The 26,605-nt window shown below is 43.3% G+C and overlaps 1 protein-coding gene across 4 annotated transcripts in view; it reads right to left on the bottom strand.

Annotated features, from left to right (window-relative positions):
* CEP162 (centrosomal protein 162) overlaps window positions 1-26,254 on the bottom strand; it is a 179,909-nt gene extending 153,655 nt beyond the window's left edge. For 2 of the 4 annotated variants that reach the window (XM_073589643.1, XM_073589645.1), the window contains exons 1-2: window positions 25,849-26,253; window positions 19,475-19,610 (exon numbers count right to left, since the gene is read on the bottom strand). In XM_073589643.1, the coding sequence (XP_073445744.1) occupies window positions 19,475-19,610; window positions 25,849-25,908 (196 nt within the window). In that variant the 5' untranslated portion in view covers window positions 25,909-26,253. Of the gene's footprint in view, window positions 1-19,474; window positions 19,611-25,848 lie in introns of all 4 variants that reach the window. The other 2 variants (XM_073589647.1, XM_073589644.1) reach the window with 2 other exon arrangements.
* Window positions 26,255-26,605: the final 351 nt, after the last annotated feature.

Below are 26,605 nucleotides of genomic sequence, written 5' to 3'. Positions count from 1 at the left end.
TGGCAGTAATATGAATTTACAGTGTAACAGGAACTAATATTCCAGCCCCAGTTATAGGGAAAATCAGATAAAAAGTTCACATCAAATGTTGTGTCCCTGAGTATGATACCTGCTAGCAAGCCAAGCCTCCGTCTTTACTGATTGATGGAGTATACACTCTAATCACAATATTTACATATAGAAATAACATGGCATTTGAACAAGAACACAGCTGAGGACAGCGTCGTGACTTGAAGACCTGCTCTGAAAGCTGCAGGCTCAGAAGCTGAGGGAGTGAAATGGAGGGGAGCAGATAACTGCTGTATACCAATAAATGGGCTGGAGAGAGGTGACTGTGATGTTAGGAGTTAACCTTTTTCCTAGAATGTATGTACTGTGCACTTTTGGCCAGGATCTGGGAAGGTGCTAGTGGCCAAGCTCTATGGAAATGAGTTGTACACTATGAAAGATAAAAGCTCATATTACAGGAAAATGCTCGCAGATAGAAGAAGCAAAAGCAACTTAATAGCAAACTTGCTTATTTTCATGATGTCTAGCTAACTAAAGCAATTTAATAAATTGAGAGAATACCCCTTTTACATAAATTATACCCTAAACTTAGAATAACAACATAAAATATAACTTATAAAGAAAACTAAATAAAATAATGATAACCGATCCACCATACTTTTGTGCAGTCTACCCCGAAGGTGACAAAACCAGGGTAATGTAATGGACACTGATAAAATTAAAGTAGGACACTGGGATATCAAGGATAGTAAAATGAGAGGACCCAATATTGTATCCTATATGGATACAAATACAAGAAATGCATCTCCCACACTGCATCCACGACAGAGGAAAATATCCCAGAAAAATATAATGTGCATAAAGATCAAAGGATAACTGCACTTTGCCCTTTATAGGGGAAATATTTTTGATTATATGTCATCAATAATAGAATGAGCCATAATATAGGACTCAGTATAGCCCAAAATTTATCATGCGCATAGGGATCGACCAATTATTGCACTTTGCCCTTTATAAGGAAATATTAATCATTGACCGTGTACCATTAATTCCATAGAGCCCTGATATAAGACTCTAACGCAATGAAAAAAAAACAGTCTAATAAAGTGCAACACCTATTGCACATTATCCTCAATTGGAAAAGGAAAGTTTCCATATAAAGTACCATGGCAAGACAAAAACTGCCACCTAGTACCATAGACTTAAACCAGTGTCACTAGCATCACTGTAAGACTGCTCAAATTAGAAGCTCCTTAGGACAAATAGAAGCAGAGGAGTGATTAGTTATTGAATCACGTCTGTTCACATTGATTCAATAACACCCCTCACCATAAGCACAAACTGTATCTTTAAATAATAGGGGGACTGATAAATCTAAAGCCTGACAGTTGCTGGACCGTGACGATACAGTCCCTAGCACCAGTGCTATGTCACCTAAACGCGTTTCGCCCTTTACTGTGTTGATGGGCAGATCAGGAGGTTATTTTTCATGTTTGTGTGCTAAGTACAATCACACCGAAGCATTATACTCCCAGCCATGATATGAACGTGGTATTGTTTGCCACGCTCATATAATTGGTGGTATCGTTTATTTGAGCCTATAGGGTCCTCAATCAGTGACATAACATGGCAGCCAACTAGAAAATATTGCCATGCATTGCGAGATGTGGTTACATAAAAATGTGTCAAACAGAAAAAACTGTACAATACAATCAACTTAACTAGCACAACAAAAGCAATACCGGTATGGAAGGTTGAGACAGGTTTCTTATTATCATCCAATTTAGAATGATGTCTGTCTGCTATCCCCTGGCTCTTTTGCTTCCTCTGTTTTAAATATGATCTTGATTGTTGTACTTAAAGAAAAAAAAATAGACAACAGAAAAAGAAACAAGGAGAACAAGCATAACAGACATGTAAATACAAAGATGCACAGAAAGAGGAACAGAAAAAAAAGGACTGAAGATGAAGATAACTAGATTGAGTTCCCCCCCGAGCCCAAAACGGTACAAAAGCTATTAGAAAATTTTTTACTAAGCCACACCTGACTCATGGTGGTAATGAGGTGTCATTGCACTTTTATGTTTAAGCAAGTTTTAGGATATGTGCACACGGTGCGGATTCTGCTGCGGTTCCGCAGCGTTTCTGCACCTGCGGGTCCGCAGCAGATTCTGCTGCGTTGTACAGTACCTTTATTTCCTATGGAAATTAAAAAAAGCTGTGCACATGCTGCGTTTTTTTCCACGCGGTTTTGCTGCGGTTTACAATACGCAGCATGTCAATTGTTTGGTGCAGAAACGCTGCAGTTTTACACCTCATCCATTATGAGGTGTAAAACCGCAGGGCAAAACCGCAGATAAAACGCAGGACTTTTGTCCTGCGGATTTACCTGCGGTTTTCTCTACAAAATCCGCACACCAAAAAAACTACGTGTGCACATAGCCTAAGGGCTCCTTCACTCACCTTTAATTAATAGGATTTTTTTTCCTCCTAACTTATTCGAAGTTCTATACATGAGCCTTTGCATAAGAACACCAGAAAAGTGTCATACCTTATGGAACTTCATTTTATTGTGCATTCTGTGCATATAGGGGTGTGACCGCCCTCTTTCTGAGCTGGGAAAGCCATCCAGTCCGGCCTAAGCTGTTACTAGTGGGTCAGTCCCTCGATCCTTGTTCACATTCACGTCACTTGGCAAGTGAAAAGGTTTTAAATACTAGAGTAGGGACTGTCCCACAAGGGTTGCCGTGACGTGGTGGGATGGCTTGTACATTATTTTGATCAATATTATGTTTACTAAATACCCTTATTATTAACTTTATGCATTATTTGCAGTTTATTTTTTACTTTTTTATTTTAGGATATTTGTGTTTTTTGCTTTCTTATGGAAAAATTGACAATGCCCCCACCCCCCCAAAAAAAATAAAAAATTATAAATATGGCAAAAATTAATGCTGTATATGGAAAATGCATAGATTTGCCCACAGTGCTTTTATAATGAAAACAAAAAGATATAAATAATACATATATATGCATTAAAAACTACAGGTGTGTTAAAACCCCCTTTATTAAAAATTCACTTAACGTGTATATGAAATTAGCATGCAATCATAAATGAGCATGATTAAAAAAAAATATTACTTAAGACAAAGCACACAGACCTTCTGGTGTCTCTGCTAAAATGGAACAACAATAAAACGGAAAGCCTACGGCCATATTATAGTTCTGTGCAGCCTGCATGCTACAGTTTCTGATCACCTCATTGACCGCAGTCTATGGATACATAATATACCTCAACTTATCTTTCATTGTATATATAGCCATATGGAATTTAACAGGAAAAAAAACAATGGTATGCTCTGTGACAGTGTCATAGGAAGCCGATAAAACTAGGTGCCCCGGCAATGGCACCATATAAGGGATGCTGTCAGAAACTGACAGTGGCATTAAATGGTTAACAGCAGCAGGCGGAGCTCAGTTCCAGCCACTGTGTTAAAAACCATATTTGCTATTCAATCCAGGTTTCTGAGCCTGCTCCATACATCCTGACCAGCTCCTTGAAGAATATACAGTCATATGTAAAAGTTTGGGCACCCCTATTAATGTTAACCTTTTTTCTTTATAACAATTTTGGTTTTTGCAACAGCTATTTCAGTTTCTTATATCTAATAACTGATGGACTCAGTTATATTTCTGGATTCAAATGAGGTTTATTGTACTAACAGAAAATGTGCAATCTGCATTTAAACAAAATTTGACCGGTGCAAAAGTATGGGCACCTCAACATAAAAGTGACATTAATATTTCGTAGATCCTCCTTTTACAAAAATAACAGCCTCTAGTCACTTCCTGTAGCTATTAATGAGGTCCTGGATCCTGGATGAAGGTATTTGTGACCATTCCTGTTTACAAAACAATTCCAGTTCAGTTAAGTTTGATGGTCGCCGAGCATGGACAGCCCGCTTCAAATCATCCCACAGATGTTCAATGATATTCAGGTCTGGGGACTGGGATGGCCATTCCAGAACATTGTAATTGTTCCTCTGCATGAATGCCTGAGTAGATTTGGAGCGGTGTTTTGGATCATTGTCTTGCTGAAATATCCATCCCCTGCGTAACTTCAACTTCGTCACTGATTCTTGCACATTATTGTCAAGAATCTGCCGATACTGAGTTGAATCCATGCGACCCTCAACTTCAACAAGATTCCTGGTGCCGGCATTGGCCACACAGCCCCAAAGCATGATGGAACCTCCACCAAATTTTACTGTGGGTAGCAAGTGTTTTTCTTGGAATGCTGTGTTTTTTAGCCTCCATACATAACGCCTTTTTGTTTGACCAAACAACTCAATCTTTGTTTCATCAGTCCACAGGACCTTCTTCCAAAATGTAACTGGCTTGTCCAAATGTGCTTTTGCATACCTCAGGCGACTCTGTTTGTGGAGTGCTTGCAGAAACGGCTTCTTTCGCATCACTCTCCCATACAGCTTCTCCTTGTGCAAAGTGTGCTGTATTGTTGACCGATGCACAGTGACACCATCTGCAGCAAGATGATGCTGCAGGTCTTTGGAGGTGGTTTGTGGATTGTCCTTGACTGTTCTCACCATTCTTCTTCTCTGCCTTTCTGATATTTTTCTTGGCCTGCCACTTCTGGGCTTAACAAGAACTGTACCTGTGTTCTTCCATTTCCTTACTATGTTCCTCACAGTGGAAACTGACAGGTTAAATCTCTGAGACAACTTTTTGTATCCTTCACCAGAAAAGCTATGTTGAATAATCTTTGTTTTCAGATCATTTGAGAGTTGTTTTGAGGAGCCCATGATGCCACTCTTCATAGGAGAATCAAATAGGAGAACTACTTGCAAGTGGCCACCTTAAATACCTTTTCTCATGATTTGATACACCTGGCTATGAAGTTCAAAGCTCAATGAGGTTACAAAACCAATTTAGTGCTTCAGGAAGTCAGTAAAAAGTAGTTAGGAGTGTTCAAATCAAGAAAATGATAAGGGTGCCCATACTTTTGCACCGGTCAAATTTTGTTTAAATGCAGATTGCACATTTTCTGCTAGTACAATAAACCTCATTTGAATCCAGAAATATAACTGAGTCCATCAGTTATTAGATATATGAAACTGAAATAGCTGTTGCAAAAACCAAAATTGTTATAAAGAAAAAAGGTTAACATTAATAGGGGTGCCCAAACTTTAACATATGACTGTATCAGTCATAGGGCATTAACAGGAACCTGTGTTGTCAAAAAAAAGTTATTGACCAGCTGATTTCTGGTTAATTAGCAGGTTAATAACATTCGGAAGCTGTGCGGCTGCACTGAAAGCTGGCATAAATAAAGAGAGGAAAATCTTAGTTACCTACTCGTAACAGGATTTTCCAGAGCTCATGACAGCACCACCTAAGAGAGGGGATCCAACCCATCAAGAACAGAAGACCTACTGAATAACAGGGCAGTACCTCTCCCCCCGCATTAGTGGAGTTACAGAGCATGAGAGGACATCTGGACAATTATACAGTGGGTACGGAATGTATTCAGACCCCTTTTCACTATTTCCTTCATTGCAGCCATTAGGTAAAGTCGGAAAAGTTCATTTTTTTTCTCATTAATGTACACTCTGCACCCCATCTTGACTGAAAAAAACAGAAATGCACACATTTTTGCAAACTTATTAAAAAAGAAAAACTGAAATATCACATGGTCATAAGTATTCAGACCCTTTGCTCAGACACTCATATTTAAGTCACATGCTGTTCATTTCTTTGTGATCCTCCTTGAGATGGTTCTACTCCTTCATTGGAATCCAACTGTGTTTAATTAAACCGATTGGAACTGATTTGTAAAGGCCCACACCTGTCTATATAAGACCTCACAGCTCACAGTGCATGTCAGACCAAATGAGAATCATGAGGTCAAAGCAGGGCTGTGGAGTCGGTAAGCCACAGTTGCGACTCCGACTCCTGGATTTTATCAGGCTCCGGCTCCGACTCCTTCATAAATGGCCAACTCATAACAACAAATTTACTGTTGTAAAATATTAAACATCGTGCTTATTCAGTTTCTCACCATCATATAAGTAATCAGACCACTTAGAGCAAAAACTACATTTATTAGAATACAATTAGAATATAGCAAATAACTTTTATAAACTTTTCTAAACTGTAAGTAAATATGCAATAAACACTTTTATGCAGTTAATAAGAAGAAATCTATAAATTTGTCCTCAGAAAAAGTATTGCCTCTGTCAGATCCTCCTTCATGGATGCCCTCAAATCTGATCTAATTATTTTGAGAGCAGAGAACAACCTCTCTACACTAACTGGTGTTGGTGGCAAAGCAGTAACCACTCGGGCAACATCTCTGACAATGTCAGGATACAGAGGAATCGCTTGTTGCACTGTTATTTTTGATGAATGGTCAAATTTCTCAATTTCTTTTAGTGCACATGAAAAATTCTGCTGAAATGTACTGGCTGTGTTCCTTGATGGGGATGACTCTTCTTCTATGCGGGAACGCTTTGCACGGTCCTTGTGATCCAAATATTTTTCGAAATTAAATTCATCAGTTGATGATGAGGGTGAAGATGTGGCAGGACGACCAAATTCTTCTTGTTCCTCTTGACTGTTCTGCAACCCTTTCATCCTTACTGCTATTTCAAACAGAGCTTCTTTTCCTTTACTTAGCTGTTGATCATCTAGAAGAATCCGATGCATTGGGTCTACATAAACAGCTGCCAAAAGAATGTTATTTTGTAATAGTAGCTCCTCTCTCCGTTTCATTGATGTAGCAATGCCACTTGCAATTAACACTCCTCTTTGGGACAGGCGAAACATCAGGTTCTTCCACTCCTTTAAGAAAATACCTGGAGTTAAGTCCTCTGCTTGTAATTTTTTAGTCACTGTAAATGGGTGCTCTAGCAATTTTTCCAGCTCAGTCACCTGATTCCACTGACTTTCATTTAGCGTTAGTTGAGGGTTAGCCATGTCTACAAGAAAGGTTTTCAGTTCAACCAAGCGCTGAATCATTAAGTAAGTACTGCCCCATCGTGTGGCTTGATCAATAATTGCCCCTTTTCCAGCACGTCTCTTCAAAATTGAGTCAACTTTAGGGGTTCTGGCAACAGTAGCCAATTTTCTCACCTTGCCAATCAGTGCAGCAGCATGTCCTTCTTGCAGACTGTCTCTTATAGCCAGCTGTAGCGTATGCACAACACAGCGCATGTGATGAATGAAAGAACATATTGACACAGTTTCAACAAGATCATCTAAACTATCATGTTGCTGTTCATCTGAAGCAACTTCAGTTTGCTCCTCAGTTACAATACTGTGTTCCTCTATTTCAAACATTTCTGTGTCTGTGGACCCAGAATGTTCTTCTAGCTGCTGGTCACCATCATTACTCTCATTCATTAGCTTAATAGTACTTATCATATTTGAAGCATTGTCAGTTACGACAGAAAGAACTTGCTCTTTTTTAAGTTCATAGTCTTGCAGAACCTTTTCCACCAAGACCTGGAGAAACTCACTGGTGTGATGAGCTTTGGTGTCTTTTACTGCCAATGTCTTGGTAACTATTTCATTTTTGTCACAAACAAATCGGACATTGATGGCAAAATAGTTCACTCTGTGACGTGTGCAGGCATCCATTTTAAGAAACAGAAAGCGTCCCTTGAGAGTTTTTTTTAAGTTCTTCCTTTTGTTTAAAAGCTTCTTCGATTACTAATTTTCTAATACTCTCTCTCTCCAGAGAAACACCAAGCTTGCGGGCCATTTCCCCATTCAGACACATAAAAGCTGGTCGTGAAAATAATGAAATAGGCACACTATCCTTTACAACAAGCTCTATGATCTGTTTTTTAAATGTATCTACTGTCATTGTCACAGTAACTTTGTCACTGACAAAATATCTTGCAACTGATGGCTGCAAAGTTCTCTGCTCCTTTGTTTGTTTGTTTGGCTGGAAGAGCTGGGCACTGGTTCATTGGTTTGGATGCAGTCTTTCTCATCCACTGCTTTCAGTACTTCTGGATGAAAGCGCTGTAAATGTCTCTTTAGATTAGAAGCTCTGGTAGGAGCATTTTTATCTTTGCCTGAATATGCACTCATCTTGGCTTCACAGCATTTGTTTTCGTCTGGATCATTTGTCATACACTGACAGACATAATGTTTTCTATCTTGAGTGATGGTGAAATGTTCAAATACAGCTGATTTAATGTGATGCTTCTTTGACATTCTCAGGTTTTTAATTCTGCATTCACAATCCAAATGACAATTGTTTTTCCTAAAAACAATTGTACAAAATTATTGCCAGGTCGTACAACTGATATAGTTGTCAGTAATACTGTTATTATTCCTCATGTACTCACAGTTAACTGATGCAAAGTTTGTTGAAAGGATAATACTTCTTACAGTCTTCCTCTTCTGAGTAGCAGGCAGCTGTGAGATGCTTGGAAGACGCACACCTAGTATGATCTAGTCTAGAGGAGGAGCTTTACTACTAAGAATTTGCAACACATTTTCACTTTCAGTTTCATACATTGTAAGTAGGGGGGTTGGGGCAGCATGAGGTTAACCAAGTATAAGATTAGATAAGGGCAGTGGAGAACAGTGACACACAAGAAGTAAGAAATGTCTCTATCTCCAGCAGAACTGCTTATCACTGTTGTTCATAGTTTGATAGAACATATATATTTGAGTAACATTTATAAAATTCATATGAAAGTTCAATTATGAAATATTAATACATTTTTTTTAAAGCTGGAGTCGGAGTCGTTACATTTCTACCGACTCCAACCAAAACTAACTCCGACTCCGACTCCACAGCCCTGGGTCAAAGGAACTGGTCAAGGAGCTCAGAGACAGAACTGTGGCAAGGCACAGATCTGGCCAAGGTTACAAAAGAATTTCTGCAGTAGTCAAGGTTCCTAAGAGCACAGTGGCCGCCATAATACTTAAATGGAAGAAGTTTGGGACCACCAGAAGTCTTCCTAGGCCTGGCCATCCAGACAAACTGAGCAATCATGGGAGAATAGCCTTGGTGAGAGGGGTAAAAAAGAACCCCAAGGTCACTGTGGCTGAGCTCCACAGATGCAGTAAGGAGATGGGAGAAAGTTCCACAAAGTCAACTATCACTGAAGCCCTCCACCAGTTGGGCTTTTAGGGCAGAGTTACCTGACAGAAGACTCCTCAGTGCAAGACATATGAAAGTCCGCATACAGTTTGCTAAAAAACACATGGACTCCCAGACTATGAGAAATAAGATTCTCTGGTCTGATAACGCGAAGATAGAACTTTCTAGTTATAATTCTAAGCGGTATGTGTGGAGAAAACTAGGCACCGCTCATCACCCGCCCAATACAATCCCAACAGTGAAACATGGTGGTGGCAGCATCATGCTGTGGGGGTGTTTTTCAGCTGCAGGGACAGGACGACTGGTTGCCATTGAAGGAAACATGAATGTGGCCAAGTACAGAGATATCCTGGATGAAAACCTCTTCCAGAATGCTCTGGACCTCAAACTTGGCCGAAGGTTCACAAGACAATGACCCTAAGAACACAGCTAACCAACGTTCACCATCCAAACTGACAGAACTGCAGAGGATTGGCAAAGGAAGAATGGCAGAGGATCCCCAAATCCAGGTGTGAAAAACTTGTTGCATCATTCCCAAGAAGACTTATGGCTGTACTAGCTCAAAAGGGTGCTTCTGCTCAATTCTGAGAAAATGGTATGAGTACTTATAACCATGTGATATTTCAGTTTTTCTTTTTTAATAAATTTGCAAAAATTTCTACATTTTTTTTTCAATCAAGATGGGGGTGCAGAGTGTACATTAATGAGAAAAAAAATGACCTTTTTTTGAATTTATTAAATGGCTGCAATGAAACAAAGAGTGAAAAATTTAAAGGAGTTTCAATACTTTCCGTACCCACTGTATGTACAAACCATCACCCAACAAACACCACAATGTCTAGACTACACACCAAACAAAAAGTGCACAGAAACCATTGATAGGGGGTGGGGAATATAAGAGCGCTGTCATTGGCTCTGGAAAATGCAGTTACATGTAAGTAACTAAGATTTTTTTCTCTTTCTCCCATGACATCACCTGAGAGATTTACCGTATTTTTCGGACTATAAGATGCACCGGACCATAAGACTTACCTAGGTTTTAGAGGAGGAAATTACAGAAAAAAATTGAAGCAAAAAAATGTGGTCAACTCTGTACTTAATATCCCCTATCCTGGTATATATGATCCCCTCATCCCCATCCTGGTATGCATGGTGCCCTCATCCCTATCCTGGTGTGCATGGCTCCGTCATCCCTATGCTGGTATGACTGGCTCCTCATCCCTATCCCTGGTATACATGGCTCCTCATCCCTATACTGGTATGCAAGGTTCCTCATCCCTATTCTGGTGTGCATGGCCCCCTTATCCCTATAGTGGTATGCATGGCCCTCATCCCCATCGTGGTATGCATGGCTCGCTTATCTCTAGCCTGGTAGGCATGGCCCCCTCATCACTATCCTGGTAGGAATAGTCCCCCTCATCCCCATCCTGGTATACATGTCTCCTCTTCCCTATCCTGGTATGCAGGGTCACTATCTCGTTCTAGTATGCATGGCCCCATCCCTATCCTGATATGTATGGCCCCTTCAGAAAACATAAAAAAAAAAAATTATACTTACTTTTCCAGTGCTCCCAAACAGCATTTCGTTCTGATACAAGCAGCTGCTTTATACTTGTAAGCAGCGCATGGCAGGAACGTCATGCGCTGCTTGCAAGCCGAAGGGAAGCTGCCGAAATACTCACTGCTCTGCACGCCGGGACTGTGTGCGCGTAGAGCAGTGAGTATTCATTGCTCTTCAGTAGCGCGCAGTGTCAGCTGGAGCATTCCTGCAGCGCAGGGTGGTCACTTGTGCCGCTACTTAAGAGAAATTAATATTCACCTTGCTCAACTTCGATGGGCATGGAGAAAGTTGAATTTTGGAGGAAAAAAAGTGCGTCTAAGGCTGTGTGCACACGTCCGGAATTCCTGCGTATTTTATGCGTTTTTGCCGTGTTTTTCATAGCGTAAACGCTGCGAAAACGCATAAAATAAGCAAGCCATTGAATTCAATGGCATTCCGCACATGCTGTGCTAATGCTGCGTATTTTTCCGCGGCTAAATCGCATCGCCGAAAAATACGCAGCAGGCTCATTCTTTTTGCGGAAAATGTGCGGATGGTACCCAGGGTCTGGAGAAGAGGAGACTCTCCTCCAGGCCCTGGGTACCATATCCCTGGTAAAAAAAAATAAATAAATAAAAATCGTTGATATTCTCACCTTCCGGCGTCCCCAGGCCTCAGCGATGCTCCCGGTCCCAGCGATGCCTTGCGCGACAATGACCTATAATGACGTTGCTGTCTCGCGTGATGCTACGTCATCAGAGGTCATTGTCGCAAGGCATCACTAGGACCGGGAAGGCTGCGGCGGATGCCGTAAGGTGAGAAAAATCACGATTTTTTTTTTAAAAAATATTTTTAACATTCTTTTACTACTGATGCTGCATCGGCAGCCTCAATAGTAAAAAAGTTGGTCACACTCGTCAAACACTATGTTTGACGAGTGTGACTAACCTGTCAATCAGCATGAGGATTTTTCCTGTATTTCCCGCAGCAGGGAGTAGCGGAATTGCAGCGGAAATACCGTGAAAAATCTGCACGTGTGCACATGGCCTTACAGTCCTAACAAAACAGTATATAGAACAAAATCCAACTTACGGAGGGATCACCGCTTGTTAAACCCTTCTCCCAAAGGGTAGATCAGCAGAGGAGGGCAGATTAAGCCTTTAATGTTTATAGAAGGTCGAAGAGAGGACCAAGTCGCTGCCTTACTTCTGTGGTCGATATACACCCTCCCCGCCTTTTCTGTCCAAGAGGTTGTGACAGCCCAAGAAGAATGAGCTTTCAAGTTCTCTGCAACTGACACATTACTAGAGAAATAGGCTAACCTAATGGCTTCCCTAATCAATCTAGCTAAGGGTACCCCTTGTCACCCTGATGCTTTCCTAGTTACCAAGAAGGAAACAAACAAGAACCAACTCTTTCTGCACTGTTTTCTCACGGCTAAGTACTCTACTAGAGCCCGTATAACATCTAGCGTGTAAAGTTTCTCCTCTTCATTAAAATAGATGTGAATAATAATTTCCTGGCTTCTATGAAATTATGTGGCGACTTTTGGAAGATAGGGTTGTCTTAAGACCAGGCCCAGCCTAACTTCAAAAATCTGTGTAAACAGATGGTTAACTGACAGGGCTTGTATATCACTGACTCTATGGGCCGAAGTTAATGCCACTAGAATTACCATTTTTACAGTTACAATCTTGACTGACATTCTTTCCAGTTGTGCAAAAGGGGACTTAGCTAGTGCTTCTAGAACCAAGTTCAAATCCCAGGGAGGTATCTTAAGACTAAGGATTGGTCTGGACCTATCACAAGCTCTGATAAATCTAACAATCCATCTATTGGCTGCCAGGTTATAGTTGTACAATTCCCCAAGGGCCAAAACCTGCACTGTAAGAGTGCTAAAGGATAGGCCCAGTTCCATACCTTTCTGGAGGAATTGTAATATGACATTGTGACGACACAGAATTTAATCTTAATTATCCAGACATCTATTTTCAATTGGTCAAGAACTATAGACTGTTGTCATGAGTCTTAAAAGTTTATTCTTCATATTTTTGAAAGGCTGCCGTTTGCCTCTTATATCAGCCCCTAAAGTTTATAGTCTGTTATCTTTGCAAGACAGATGCAAGGTCATTGAACAATCAATATTTGATTATATGCTGATTGACCATTGCGTGGAACCCTGTGGCTTGTTGACTTGCAAAACAGTGGAGGGAAAACTATGCAAATTGATTAAATACTCAAACAATGAGATAAACTCATCCCACCTCCCCCTTGACTTGTGGATGAGGACCTGAAACACAGATGTGGGTATGAAAAAAAAAGTATTTCTATCATTCTGCAAGAAGAACCAGAGACTGTCTACAAAATCACAGCCAGCAACACTCTACAGGACAGCAGCCAGGACATCATGGCTCCATCACAAGGAACACAGATTTGACATTCTACAGGATGTCAGCTTAGGGGACCCACGGCCCCGGCTGGAAGAATAAAGATCTGCTCCATTCACCATCACTGAACCCATGGATATCTTTGGGGAAGCAAGGATTTCGACCCAACAGTCACCTGAGTCACCATTTGGGAAGCCAGGATTGGGACCCACCAATCACCTGGCTCCATGGACACATTCGGAGAAGCCAAGTTGTGACAATCCGGTCACCTGGCCATGTTCCTCAATGCACTATCAACTTACTGTAACAACCTTGCCGGCATCACTGCATGGCTTCCCATCCCCCACACCCCAACTTACTCATTGCTCCAGGCCTTGCTGTGTGTTCTGTCTGCTGCCGGCTCCATGCTGTGTGCCTCTTGCTTCCTCCCTGCTCTCTGCATGCTTCCTGTCTGTGTGCATAAGGGGGCGGCGCCAGAACTCTTTGGTTCTTATGGAATCAGGGTGCACCTGTCTAATGTGTCCCTGGCCAAATACCAAGAGGCCTCTAGTATTTAGGGCAGCTCCACCCGGTGGTAGCTGCCTGTGCAATGTCTCAACTCAGTTAGTGTCTTGCTACTGAGTTGCCAAGTCCTGTCCTGTGTTTCGCCTTCTCTGGAGGCTTGATTCCTAGCTTTGCCTTGTACCTGTCTGTCTGCCCTCCAGGAGGCAGAATATCCTGGTTTCTGTGTCTTTGTTCCTGTACCTTGTCTCGTACCATTACCTTGTCTGTACTCAGTCCTACCTCTGTCTCTTGGTCTCCTCGTCTGTGGCTACTTTCCCTGCTGTGTCTATCCTTGTGTCCTCTCCGTACTCTTGCGATGCTGCCTGTGCTCCGCACTCTTGCGACGCTGCCTGTGCTCCGCAAACTGCAGCACCTCTTCGCAGTCTTGCGGTTCACCTCCTGTGTGAACAGGTCTCTACCTGTTCCTTCATACACCATTTACGCCCTGGAAGTCCTGGAGTCACAGCTGCTCTAATCCTGGTGAGTCAGCGGAAGGGTGACACACTGTAATTTTGCTGGGACTACTCTATCTGTTATTTGCCCGTTTTGTGGTTCAATAAAGTATTGCGTTGTCTGAGTAGCATTATGCCCATAATAAAAGGAGAGCTGGCGTTCAGTGGGATGAGCCCCGGTCCATGCTATCTCAGAGTAGCAGACGAGAACACCCACTGCCCCCCCCACCGTGACTCCACAGGCATGAATTGGTATGTCACCATCCAAGCTTTCCCCTGAACTAGACAAGAACCTTGCCCAAGTTCTACCATATAACTCAGTCGGCACTGGTTTTCTGCTTTTAGCCCCTTCACGCCGCAGCCCTTTTTTGTTTTAGCGTTTGTTTTTCTCTCCCCTTCTTCCCAGAGCCACAACTTTTTTATTTTTCTGTCAATGTGAGGATTTGTTTTTTGCGGGACGGGTACAACAGTTTTTGGGATTTTTTCACCCTGTTCACCAAATGTTAAAACTGACCTGCCATTATGATTGTCCAGATCAGTACAAGTTCGTAGATACCAAACATGTATAGGTTGTTTTTCATTTAAATGGCGAAAAAAAATTGCGTCATTTTCGGACCCGTAGCATCTCCATTTTTCGTGATCTGGCGCTGGGTGAGGGCTTATTTTTTGCATGCCAAGCTGACGTTTTTAGTGATACCATTTTGGTGTCTTTTGATCACCCCTTTCTTGCATTTTAATGCAATGTTTTGGGAACCAAAAACCAGTTATTACTTACTGGTAATAGGATTTTACAGAGTCCACGACAGCACCCACGGAGAGGGGATCCGCCCACCATCAGGACAGGAACCTACAGGTTAAAAAGGGGGGCGGTCCCCTTGCCTCCTCAGTTTGTGTTTCAGAGTATGAGAGGAACCACCCATGAATTAGTACATAATGATCATTATCCTATTTACATTGTCATACACCGTCACCTCTCCAGAGTGAAACCATACAAAAACTCCCTTCAGAGTGTAGGAAACTAGTGAATAATTACAAGGGGGGGGAATATGCGGGTGCTGTCGTGGATTCTGTAAAATACTATTACCAGTAAGTAATAACCGGTTTTTCTATCGCCACGACAGCACCCACGGAGAGACTTAAAGAGACTATTATTTGGGAGGGACCACAGCACCAAGTACTGTACGCCCAAAATCTAGATTAGAGGCGGATGACAGGTCAAGCCTGTAGTTCTTATAAAAGGTAGAAGTTGACACCCATATAGCTGCCTTACAAATTACATCAATGGAGACATCCGCCTTCTCCGCCCATGATGAGGCCATAGCTCGTGCTGAATGTGCTTTTATTCCCTCTGGCGGCGATTCTCCCGTTACCGAATAGGCCAGGCTGACTGCATCCCATATCCACCGAGCAATCGAACTGTTTGTGAGACCTGACCCTTTTCATTGTCCCTGGAAAGCAATAAAAAGTGCCCTACTCTTCCTCCAGCTATGAGTCCTTGTTAACTACTCTAGCAGTACTCTTAACATCTAGGCTATGGAGCATTTGTTCCTCCGGTGTGACTGGGTTATCATAAAAGGAAGGCAAATAGATTTCTTGACTTCTATGAAATTTAGAAGGAACTTTCGGTAAATAAGATGGGTCTGGTTTTAAAACTATTTTGTCTTGCTAGACCATTAGAAAGGGAGGATCTACCAATAATGCTTGGAGATCATTGACCCATCTAGCTGAAGTTAATGCTACCAACAGGGCAGTTTTAAAGGTTAATACCTTCATTGAAGTTGAATCTAACGGCTCAAAGGGTGGAACCATCAATGCATCTAATACCATGTTTAAGTCCCCTGCTGGTAGTTTGGCAATGTGTACTGGTTTCATTCGTTCGCAGGCGTAAATGAACCTAGTAACCCATCTGTTGCCCGCTATATTATTGTTATATAATGCCCCTAATGTGGATATCTGCACCTTAAGAGTGCTGACTGACAATCCCAATTCCCAATCTTGCTGTAAAAATTCCAAAATTGCAGAAATCGGAATAACATCTGATAGAGGAGTCGGGTGAAACATTAAGAACTTCCTCCACGTTTTACAATAAGTCTTTGCAGTGATCTCCTTCCTGCTTTTTAACAATGTAGTAATTAGAGGTTCAGAGAACCCTCTACTCCTCAGTAGCTCCCTCTCCAGGCTCGATGGTAATATCCAGGGGTCGGTCACAGACATTGCTTTCAGCCATGAAAACCATGGCCTTTTGGGCCAAAATGGGGCTATCAGAATTACTCTCGCCCCTTCTTACCTCATTTTGCTGAGGACCAGAGGGACTAGACACAGAGGGGGGAATGCGTATGCCAGGACAAATTCCCACTGGGATTGAAGGGAATCCACCATTTCTGGCAGATCCCTCACTCACAGAGATGCGAATCTCCTGAACTGCCTGTTTTCCCTTGTGGCAAATAGGTCTATCACCGATAGGCCCCACAACTGCACTATTTTCCTGAAGATCTCCCTGCTCAAGGTCCATTCTCCCTGGCTTAGAGAATGTCGACTGAGATAATCTGCCTACACGTTGTGCTCCCCTTTTATGTGGAGCGTCGACAGGGAGAGGAGTTGCGTTTCGGGTAGGTTCAATATTTCTTCTGCGGTGTTCATCAGGGAATACGACCTTGTACCCCCTTGATGGTTTAGATAAGCCACTACTGTTGTATTGCCGGAGTGTATCCGTACACGAGACCCCCGCAGATGCGGTAGAAATTGAAGGAGCGCATATCTTACGGCCAGAAGTTCTTGTTGATATGAGGAATTTTCTCAGAAATGCTCACTTACTATGAGTTTTGGGGCAGTTTGTAAACAGGTCTCTTCTTGGTTTCTCTGGCTTAGAGCAGGAAGATAAGACTCTGCCTACAGTCCCGTCCTGGAGCACAGGCATATCATTAACAGAAAACATCTACCACTGATTACACAAGTACCACAAGACTGATTTCTTCACACAAGGTATCATTTCATTCAGTTCAAAACTGCCAACCTGACAATACCTGTAGTTAACTTAGCAAAATCCTGCTGACAAGTTCGCTTTAAGGTTACCTCAAGGACAGGAAACCAAACTGATGCTGGGGAGATGTACCACTAATGTTAGGCGTCAGGTTCCTGCCACTGCACAGCAGGAATTCAGAGCCTTGCATCCGGCGGTCTCCCATTCCTCTTCGACCGCAGAGGAGCCTGCTCAGCAGTCTCGTCGTTCCCGACGCTCTGCTCAGACCAGCTCTGTGGGTCTGGCTGTTGCTGCCACCACTGGGCCAGCAATAGCAATGCAGGCTGCTCAGCAGCAAGCCACTCCTGAGGCTAAGTTCTTCAGTCGCTCCACTGAGCATGCTCACAGGACAATCTCCCATTGGAGATCGGGAGTCACATGCACAGGTCCTTCTCCAGATCTGGAAACTTCCGGAAGGTCTCGGCTATAAAAGGTTCGCATGACCGCTCGGCCATGCGCTAGTAAAGACTCTAGTTGCTACATGTGTGAATGATGACGAATGCATGGAACTGCGAATGACTCATTAAGATTCCCCTCCCTCTGATATTACGTGTGTGGACAGGGAACTAGAGATAGAGTCCGCGCAAGTCAGTGGCAAGCTACAGGTCACGGTGCATATCATTCCACTGTACTAGCGTCCGATAGTGTGGCCCATTACAGGGCATTATTGTACCGCGGCAGTCTGTCGCCTCGCTGCAGCAGTTATTGACGTTCGCAGCTGCAACGCCGCACGCACGGTAGGTCTAGAGAGACGCTGACGCTGTGACTTGGGCCAGAGTCCTGTGACTGTATACCGAGCGTGCATCTCGCTGAGCTCTGTGAGCTTGAACAGGCTCAGTATTTGTGTTTAGTGCTTCGGCGACTCTGATGTAACAGAGCCTGCCCAGCGCACACCGGGTGACGTTCAACCCGCGTGTTATACCACCATATTGTGCGTCCGCCATTGCTTAGCAGCAGCGTAACACCTCTGGACGGTGGACCCCGGGCGGCGAACGCACCTACTATTATTTTATAATTTGAGAAAAAGGAGAAACTGAGTCCAAAGCTACATAGAGAAATAACAACTTTATTTTTCAAGACAATACAGAGAGCAGTACGCCCCCCGAAGAAGCGGGTGTACCGCGAAACGTGCGTTGGGGTCCTCCTGGTTAGCGGTGCTGTCGGTGGCTGACATGATGGGTGTGTTTTAACTCCGTCCATGATTATTTTACTGGGTTATGTGCAATAGACGAACCAATACCTTTTTTTTTCTCTATTACTCCGCTTTGGTTACTTAGGAGTATTATATCTCCATATGACTTTATTAACTGGGGTCTAGAGAATTTTTGCTATTATATAATACACCATTTCTTGCCAGCCCCTATTGAGGGACTTAAATGCAACTTACCCTTATGTGCCATTGACCACACTGCACAGGTTCTTTTTTGTATCCGGTGATATATGACATTGTTTCCCTTCATCTGATTTTATTAGCGCCTTTACTCGTCCTGCTCTCTGTATTGTCTTGAAAAATAAAGTTGTTATTTCTCTATGTAACTTTGGACTCAGTTTCTCCTTTTTCTCAGTTTTTGTGAGTCGTTTCTACCTCCTTTACTTCACTTGGGGCATTTGTGCACTTGCACAGTATGAATTATAATGTATTTTGAGGGTTTTTGTTTTGTTCTGTTTTATAATTTGGTGCGTTCCGCCAGCCCTAACAACTACTTTATTCAGTAGGTCCTTGATGGGCAGATTCCCTCTCTCAGGTGATGCTGTCATGGGAGAAAGGGAATATTAATATTCCTCCTGGTCGCCTCCGGCTTTCAGTCACAGAGGTGCACTAGTACATAGTGAGAGGCAGCTGTAACCACAATCCCAGGCACTGACTTGCTCAGCAGTACATTGGTGCACTATGTACAGTACAGTGACGGACGCCGCACCTCTATGACTAAAAGCCAGAAGCTGTCGGAAGGAATAAAGATTATTTCCACTGGCAGCAGAGCTCCCTGTGTTGTGGCCACATGGCTTGAGAATGCTATTAACCTGCGGATTATCACTGTTTTATCAGTGAGAGATTATCATACAAATATGTTGTACAGACATTGCAGGAAGACATCTTAGTCCAATAGTGGACTCTTGTATTGTTTACCTACAAGGATAACAATGAACTATGATGTGACAACATACAGCTCTGGTGTTGTACTTGTATAAAGCTGTGTATGTGATCAGCACAGACTCTATCCTCAGAATAATCGTAGTTCTCACTGACTGCATACAGGAAGGTTATTACAATACAGTATCTAACCTGATTTCATCCTTTGCAAAATGATAGAGCTACTTTTTTTTTTTTCAATTTCTAGGTTCTTCAATCAGCAAGAGGCCTCCAGACAAGCTTGTTTTTCATACCTCCATCACCAGAGTCCTCTTCAGTCATCCACCATGGAGAAGTATCTTTCTTGTTTGCTTTTTTAACTTTCGGCTTTCCAAGATTTTCAAGAACAATTGATTTTTTGTTATTATCAAATGAGTCATCTGAAAGAGACTGAATACAAGCAAATAATGAAACGGCTAACAGAAAAAAAATCCAAACATGCATTATAACTACGGTATATATGCTTGCACAAGTACAAGTGACAAAGGACGTGACATGCACACAGCAACTAAAAAGATTAAAACATTTCATCATATCTAGAAGCGTAACGATCACAGTTAGAGGTTACGACTGCAAAAGGGCCGGTGTGAGAGGAGGGCTTGCCAACTGCAAATATTTCCTTGGAAGCTGAAATGTATTGTGGTGCAGAGACCTGCTGGTTCCCTGCAATGGCTAATCAGAGGCCGAAAGATGCCATTGGTGTGCCCGTCACGGGAGGCTCATGGCAGTGACGCCTTGCGTTGCCCGTGCCGACACGCCAAGGTCAGCTTTTGCATCGGCTATAGAAGACCCCATACATCGTGGCAGTGGGTGAAAATAAGAATAATCATTTGTTTATTTTAAAAAAAGAAATGTGCTGGAGAATAAAGAGGGACATTATACCAGGAAGGGGCCCTGGATGGGGGACATTGCTACTGGATGGGGTTGAGGATTAAGGGGGTCATTATGACAGGAATGGGTTAGGAGGGGGGCACTATACTAGGAAGGAGCCCAGGATGAGGGACATTTATTCAGGAAGGAGCTAGGAGAGGGAAACTGTGGGCCTAGAATATAGGACATTATACTATAAAGGAGCAGAGGATAGAGACATTAAACTATGTAGGGGAACAGGATGGGGGACCTTATACATGGAAGGGACATTATACCAGAAAAGGGCTCAGGATGGGGGACATTGTTCTAGGAAGGGCCATGATGGGGGGCATTATGATAGTAAGGAGAAAGGTCAGGATACATTACTACATGGGGGGGGCAAATATGCATGTTTTTATATGTTCTAGAATGCTGCAACATGCTGGTTAACCCCTTCCTGACATGAGACGTACTATCCCGTCCACGGTACCCGGGCCCGTATGACCGGGGACGGGATAGTACGTCTACCGCGATCAGCGGCGCCCACGTGGTGAGCGCCGCTGATCGCGGCCGGGTGTCAGCTGATTATCACAGCTGACACCCGGCACTACGTGTCAGGGGCGGTCACGGACCGCCCCCGACACGTTAACCCCTTGCACACCGCGATCAAACATGATCGCGGTGTACCGGGGGTTAAAGGGAAGCATCGGCAGGGAGGGGGCTCCCTCCGTGCTTCCCTGAGCCCCCCACGGCAGCGCAATGTGCAGCGCTGCTGCGGGGGGCTCCTTTCCTCCAGGCCCCCGAATCCAAGATGGCGACGGGGGCCTTCGGGGGCCTGGGGAAGCTGGCTTCCTCAGTGCCTGCAAAGCGCAGGCATGAGGAAGCCTTGTGCACTGCCTGTGACAGATTGCTGATCTGTCACAGTGATCTGTGATGTGACAGATCAGCGATCTGTCACAGGACAGTGATGTCCCACCTGGGACTATGTAATAAAGTAAAAAAAAAATTAAAAAAAAGTGTAAAAATAAATTTAAAAAAATCGCCAAATAAATTAGTAAAAAAAAAAAAAAATATTCCCCAATAAATTCATTTTTTGAAAATAATAAAAAAAAAAAACAATAAAAGTACACATATTAGGTATCGCCGCGTCCGTAACGACCTGCCCTATAAAACTGTCCCATTAGTTAACCCCTTTAGCGAACCCCTTAAAAAATAAAAATAAAAAACGAAGCAAAAAATAATGATTTATTATCATACCGCCAAACAAAAAGTGCAATAACGCGCGATCAAAAAGACGCATATAAATATCCATGGTACCGCTGAAAACGTCATCTTGTCCCGCAAAAAACAAGCTGCCACACAGCATCATCAGCGAAAAAATAAAAAAGTTATAACTCGCAGAATAAAGCGATGCAAAAATAATTATTTTTTATATAAAATAGTTTTCATTGCATAAAACCGACAAAAACATAAAAAAACGACCTAAATGAGGTATCGCTGTAACCGTACTGACCCGAAGAATAAAACCGCTTTATCAATTTTACCGCACGCGGAACGGTGTAAACGCACCCCCCCCAAAAGAAATTCATGAAACGCTGGTTTTTGTTCATTCTGCGTCCCAAAAATCGGAATAAAAAGCGATCAAAAAATTTCACGTGCCCGAAAATGGTACCAATAAAAACGTCAACTCGTCCCGCAAAAAATAAGACCTCACATGACTCGGTGGGTCAAAATACGGAAAAATTATAGCTCTCAAAATGTGGTGATGCAAAAACTATTTTTACAATAAAAAGCGTCTTTTAGCGTGCGACAGCCGCAAAACATAAAAACCGCCATAAATAGTAAATCAAACCCCCCGTTATCACCCCCTTAGTTAGGGAAAAATAATAAAATAAAAAAAATGTATTTATTTCCATTTTTCCATTAGGGTTAGAGCTAGGGTTAGGGCTAGGGGTGTGTTGGGGTAGGGTTGGGGTAGGGTTAGGGCTAGGGTTAGGGTTAGGGCTAGGGTTAGGGCTAGGGTTAGGGGCGTGTTGGGGTTCGGGTTGGAGTTAGAATTGGGGGTTTCCACTGTTTGGGCACATCAGGTGCTCTCCAAATGCAACATGGCGTCTGATCTCAATTCCAGCCAATTCTGAGTTGAAAAAGTCAAATGGTGCTCCTTCCCTTCCAAGCTCTGCTATGCGCCCAAACAGTGTTTTACCCCCACATGTAGGGTAGCAGCCTACTCAGGACAAATTGCAAAACAATTTTTGGGGTCCAATTTCTCCTGTTACCCTTAGGAAAATAAAAAATTGGGGGCAAAAATATCATTTTTGTGGAAAAAAATGATTTTTTTATTTTCACATCCGAGTGTTATAAACTTCTGTGAAGCACTTGGGGGTTCAAAGTGCTCACCACACATCTAGATAAGTTCCGTGGGGGGTCTAGTGTCCAAAATGGGGTCACTTGTGGGGAGTTTCAATAGTTTAGGTACATCAGGGGCTCTCCAAACGCACATGACACCCGCAGACCATTCCATCAAAGTCTGCATTCCAAAACGTCACTGCTTCCCTTCCGAGCCCCGACGTGTGTCCATACAGTAGTTTTCTCCCACATATGGGGTGTCAGCGTACTCAGGACAAATTGGACAACAACTTTTGGGGTCCAATTTCTCCTGGTACCCTTGGGAAAATAAAAAAATGGTGACTAAAAGATCATGTTTGTGGAAAAAATACGAATTTTTTATTTTCACGCCCGGGCGTTGTAAACTTCTGTGAAGCACTGGGGGGGTCAAAGTGCTCACCACACATCTAGATAAGTTCCTTGGGGGGTCTAGTTTACAAAATGGTGTCAATTGTGGGGGTTTCCACTGTTTAGGTACATTAAGGGCTCTCCAAAGGCAACATGACACCCGCAGACCATTCCATCAAAGTCTGCATTCCAAAACGTCACTACTTCCCTTCCGAGCCCCGATGTGTGCCCATACAGTAGTTTTCTCCCACATATGGGGTGTCAGCGTACTCAGGACAAATTGGACAACAACTTTTGGGGTCCAATTTCTCCTGGTACCCTTGGGAAAATAAAAAAATGGTGACTAAAAGATCATGTTTGTGGAAAAAATACTAATTTTTTATTTTCACGCCCGGGCGTTGTAAACTTCTGTGAAGCACTGGGGGGGTCAAAGTGCTCACCACACACCTAGATAAGTTCCTTGGGGGGTCTAGTTTACAAAATGGTGTCATTTGTGGGGGGTTTCCACTGTTTAGGTACATTAGGGGCTCTCCAAAGGCAACATGACACCCGCAGACCATTCCATCAAAGTCTGCATTCCAAAACGTCACTACTTCCCTTCCGAGCCCCGACGTGTGCCCATACAGTAGTTTTCTCCCACATATGGGGTGTCAGCGTACTCAGGACAAATTGGACAACAACTTTTGGGGTCCAATTTCTCCTGGTACCCTTGGGAAAATAAAAAAATGGTGACTAAAAGATCATGTTTGTGGAAAAAATACTAATTTTTTATTTTCACGCCCGGGCGTTGTAAACTTCTGTGAAGCACTGGGGGGGTCAAAGTGCTCACCACACATCTAGATAAGTTCCTTGGGGGGTCTAGTTTACAAAATGGTGTCATTTGTGGGGGGTTTCCACTGTTTAGGTACATTAGGGGCTCTCCAAAGGCAACATGACACCCGCAGACCATTCCATCAAAGACTGCATTCCAAAACGTCACTACTTCCCTTCCGAGCCCCGACTTGTGCCCATACAGTAGTTTTCTCCCACATATGGGGTATCAGCATACTCAGGACAAATTGGACAACAACTTTTGGGGTCCAATTTCTCCTGGTACCCTTGGGAAAATAAAAAAATGGTGACTAAAAGATCATGTTTGTGGAAAAAATACGAATTTTTTATTTTCACGCCCGGGCGTTGTAAACTTCTGTGACGCACTGGGGGGGTCAAAGTGCTCACCACACATCTAGATAAGTTCCTTAGGGGGTCTAGTTTCCAAAATGGTGTCATTTGTGGGGGGTTTCCACTGTTTTGGTACATCAGGGGTTTTCCAAACGCGACATGGTGTCCAATCTCAATTCCAGCCAAAAACGTCAAATGGCGCTGCTTCCCTTCCAAGCTCTGCCATGCGCCCAAATAGTGGTTTACCCCCACATGTGGGGTATCAGCGTACTCAGGACAAATTGCACAATAACTTTTAGGGTCCTGCTACCCTTGGGAAAATAAAAATTGGGGTGAAAAGATCATTTTTGTGGAAAAAATATGATTTTTTAATTGTACCGCTGTACGTTATAAACTTCTGTAAAGCCCTTGTGGGTTCAAAGTTCTCACCACATATCTAGATAAGTTCCTTGGGGGTCTAGTTTCTAAAATGGGGTCACTTGTAGGGGGTTTCCACTGTTTAGGTACATCAGGGACTCTCCAAACGTGACATGGCGTCCAATCTGAATTCCAGCCAATTTTGCATTGAAGAAGTCAAACGGCGCTCCTTCCATTCTGAGCTCTGCCATGCGCCGAAACAGTCGTTCCCCCCCACATATCAGGTATCTGCGTACTCAGGACAAATTGCACAATAACTTTTGCAGTTCAATTTCTCCTGTTACCCTTGGTAAAATAAAAAAAATTGAACCTGAAGTATTTTTTTTATGAAAAAAAGTTAGATGTTCATTTTTTTTTAAATATTCAAAAAAATTCCTGTGACGCACCTAAAGGGTTAATAAACTTCTTGAATGTGGTTTTGAGCACCTTAAGGGGTGCAGTTTTTAGAATGGTGTCACTTTTGGGTATTTTCTATCATATAGACCCCTCAAAGTGGCTTCAAATGTGATGTGGTCCTAAAAATAAAATGGTGTTGTAAAAATGAGAAATCGCTGGTCAACTTTTAACCCTTATAACTTCCTAACAAAAAAAAATTTTGGTTCCAAAATTGTGCTGATGTAAAGTAAACATGTGGGAAATGTTAGTTATCAAGTTTTTTGTGTGCCGTATCTCTGTGATTTAAGGGCATAAAAATTCAAAGTTGGAAAATTGCGAAATTTTCAAAATTTTCGCCAAATTTCCGTTTTTCTCACAAATAAACGCAAGTTATTTGAATGAAATTTTACCACTATCATGAAGTACAATATGTCACGAGAAAACAATGTCAGAATCACCGGGATCCATGGAAGCGTTCGAGAGTTATGACCTCATAAAGGTACAGTGGTCAGAATTGTAAAAATTGGCCCGGTCATGAACGTGCAAACCACCCTTGGGGGTGAAGGGGTTAAAAACTGATATTTAGTGCGGTGAATAAGATTGTATCTGGTCCAACAAGATCAGAGGAAGGGGGTCACATGAGGCATCCAGTACAGAGCGGTGCTGACATGTGTAAGCCTTAGTGGTCCACAGCGTACAGACCCGGCACAGCTCCGTACACCCGAGTGCAGCAGATCAGCCCCCATTCATTCATTAAGAGTGGAGCTCTACACCGTATATGGAGCTGTATGAAATTCTGGAGGCTGATCTGTGGCGGTCCCTGGTGTGGAGCCCCCACTGTTGTGACATTGACGACCTATCCTTCGGCTACGGCGTCAGTGACCGACCTGGAGACCTGAGTAATAAGAGTATAAGGTAGCGCTGCCATAATGGCAGGTAACAATGTGGAAGGACAGAAGCCCCCCAGGTGCGGTCACCACATACTCCATTGGTAGTTATGATGTAGCTGACATACGCTGTCACGTTGTGAGATGTGTGAGGTAGAGCAGGGTCCTAGAGCTCGGGACACTCCAGCTCCTTGTGGGTTACCTACCTCCTTTAAGAACTGTTCAAACTGCTCATCCAACTCCTCCTTAGACAGCCGGTGAGCCATGGCTCCTCTATGGAGATGTTACACTGCGGTCAGGAACAGCTCCACCACACGACAACCATGGAGAAGTAGCAGGAAGCCTCACAGAAGATGCCCGCGTCACTTTACGACAGGAACACCGGGCGACAAAACAGAACCGGCGCGGGACTGGTAACCGGGACAACGCATCTCTACCGCTCGCGTTCCCGACCACTGTAGTTTAGGAACATCCAATCGCTCGTCTCCGCGCATCCACCAATAGCGACACAGGAGTCACGGGCCTCCTGCAAGCAAAGAAGAGCGGAGACAGGTGACTGGCTGGAAGCCGTAGGCCTTGCGGGTGACGGTTGGGTGAACATCCAATGGATCTGCTCCGGAGAGGCGTGACGTCAAGGGAAGAGGCGGGGCCTTACAAATAGCGCCGCTGACAGCAAGGACTGGAGAAAAACAGCAGCAGTGCACGTGGCTATGAGGTGGTGACAGGAGCGGCGCGGATACCGGGCTCTGGGCGCCTCTACTTTCCAATGTTATCTCTCCAGTCCCTGACTGTGAAGCCAGTGCCTCATTATACAGCTGTATAGCGCCGCCATTTCTTCAGAGTGTAATCCCAGGAATAACGCTGTTACCCTGCAGATATGGGGTTAATCTGGTTAACAGCGCTATGGTGCTGCCTGCACACAGCCGAATGTAGGGAGGAGAAAACTAGTGGCCGGTATTACCC

Source organism: Dendrobates tinctorius, unplaced genomic scaffold, assembly GCF_039654945.1.
Source record: "Dendrobates tinctorius isolate UK_male_01 unplaced genomic scaffold, ASM3965494v1 ptg000111l, whole genome shotgun sequence".
Classification (NCBI taxonomy): domain Eukaryota; kingdom Metazoa; phylum Chordata; class Amphibia; order Anura; family Dendrobatidae; genus Dendrobates; species Dendrobates tinctorius.
The sequence above is the reverse complement of the archived record's forward strand: the minus strand, read 5'-3'. Positions and strand labels throughout refer to the sequence as shown.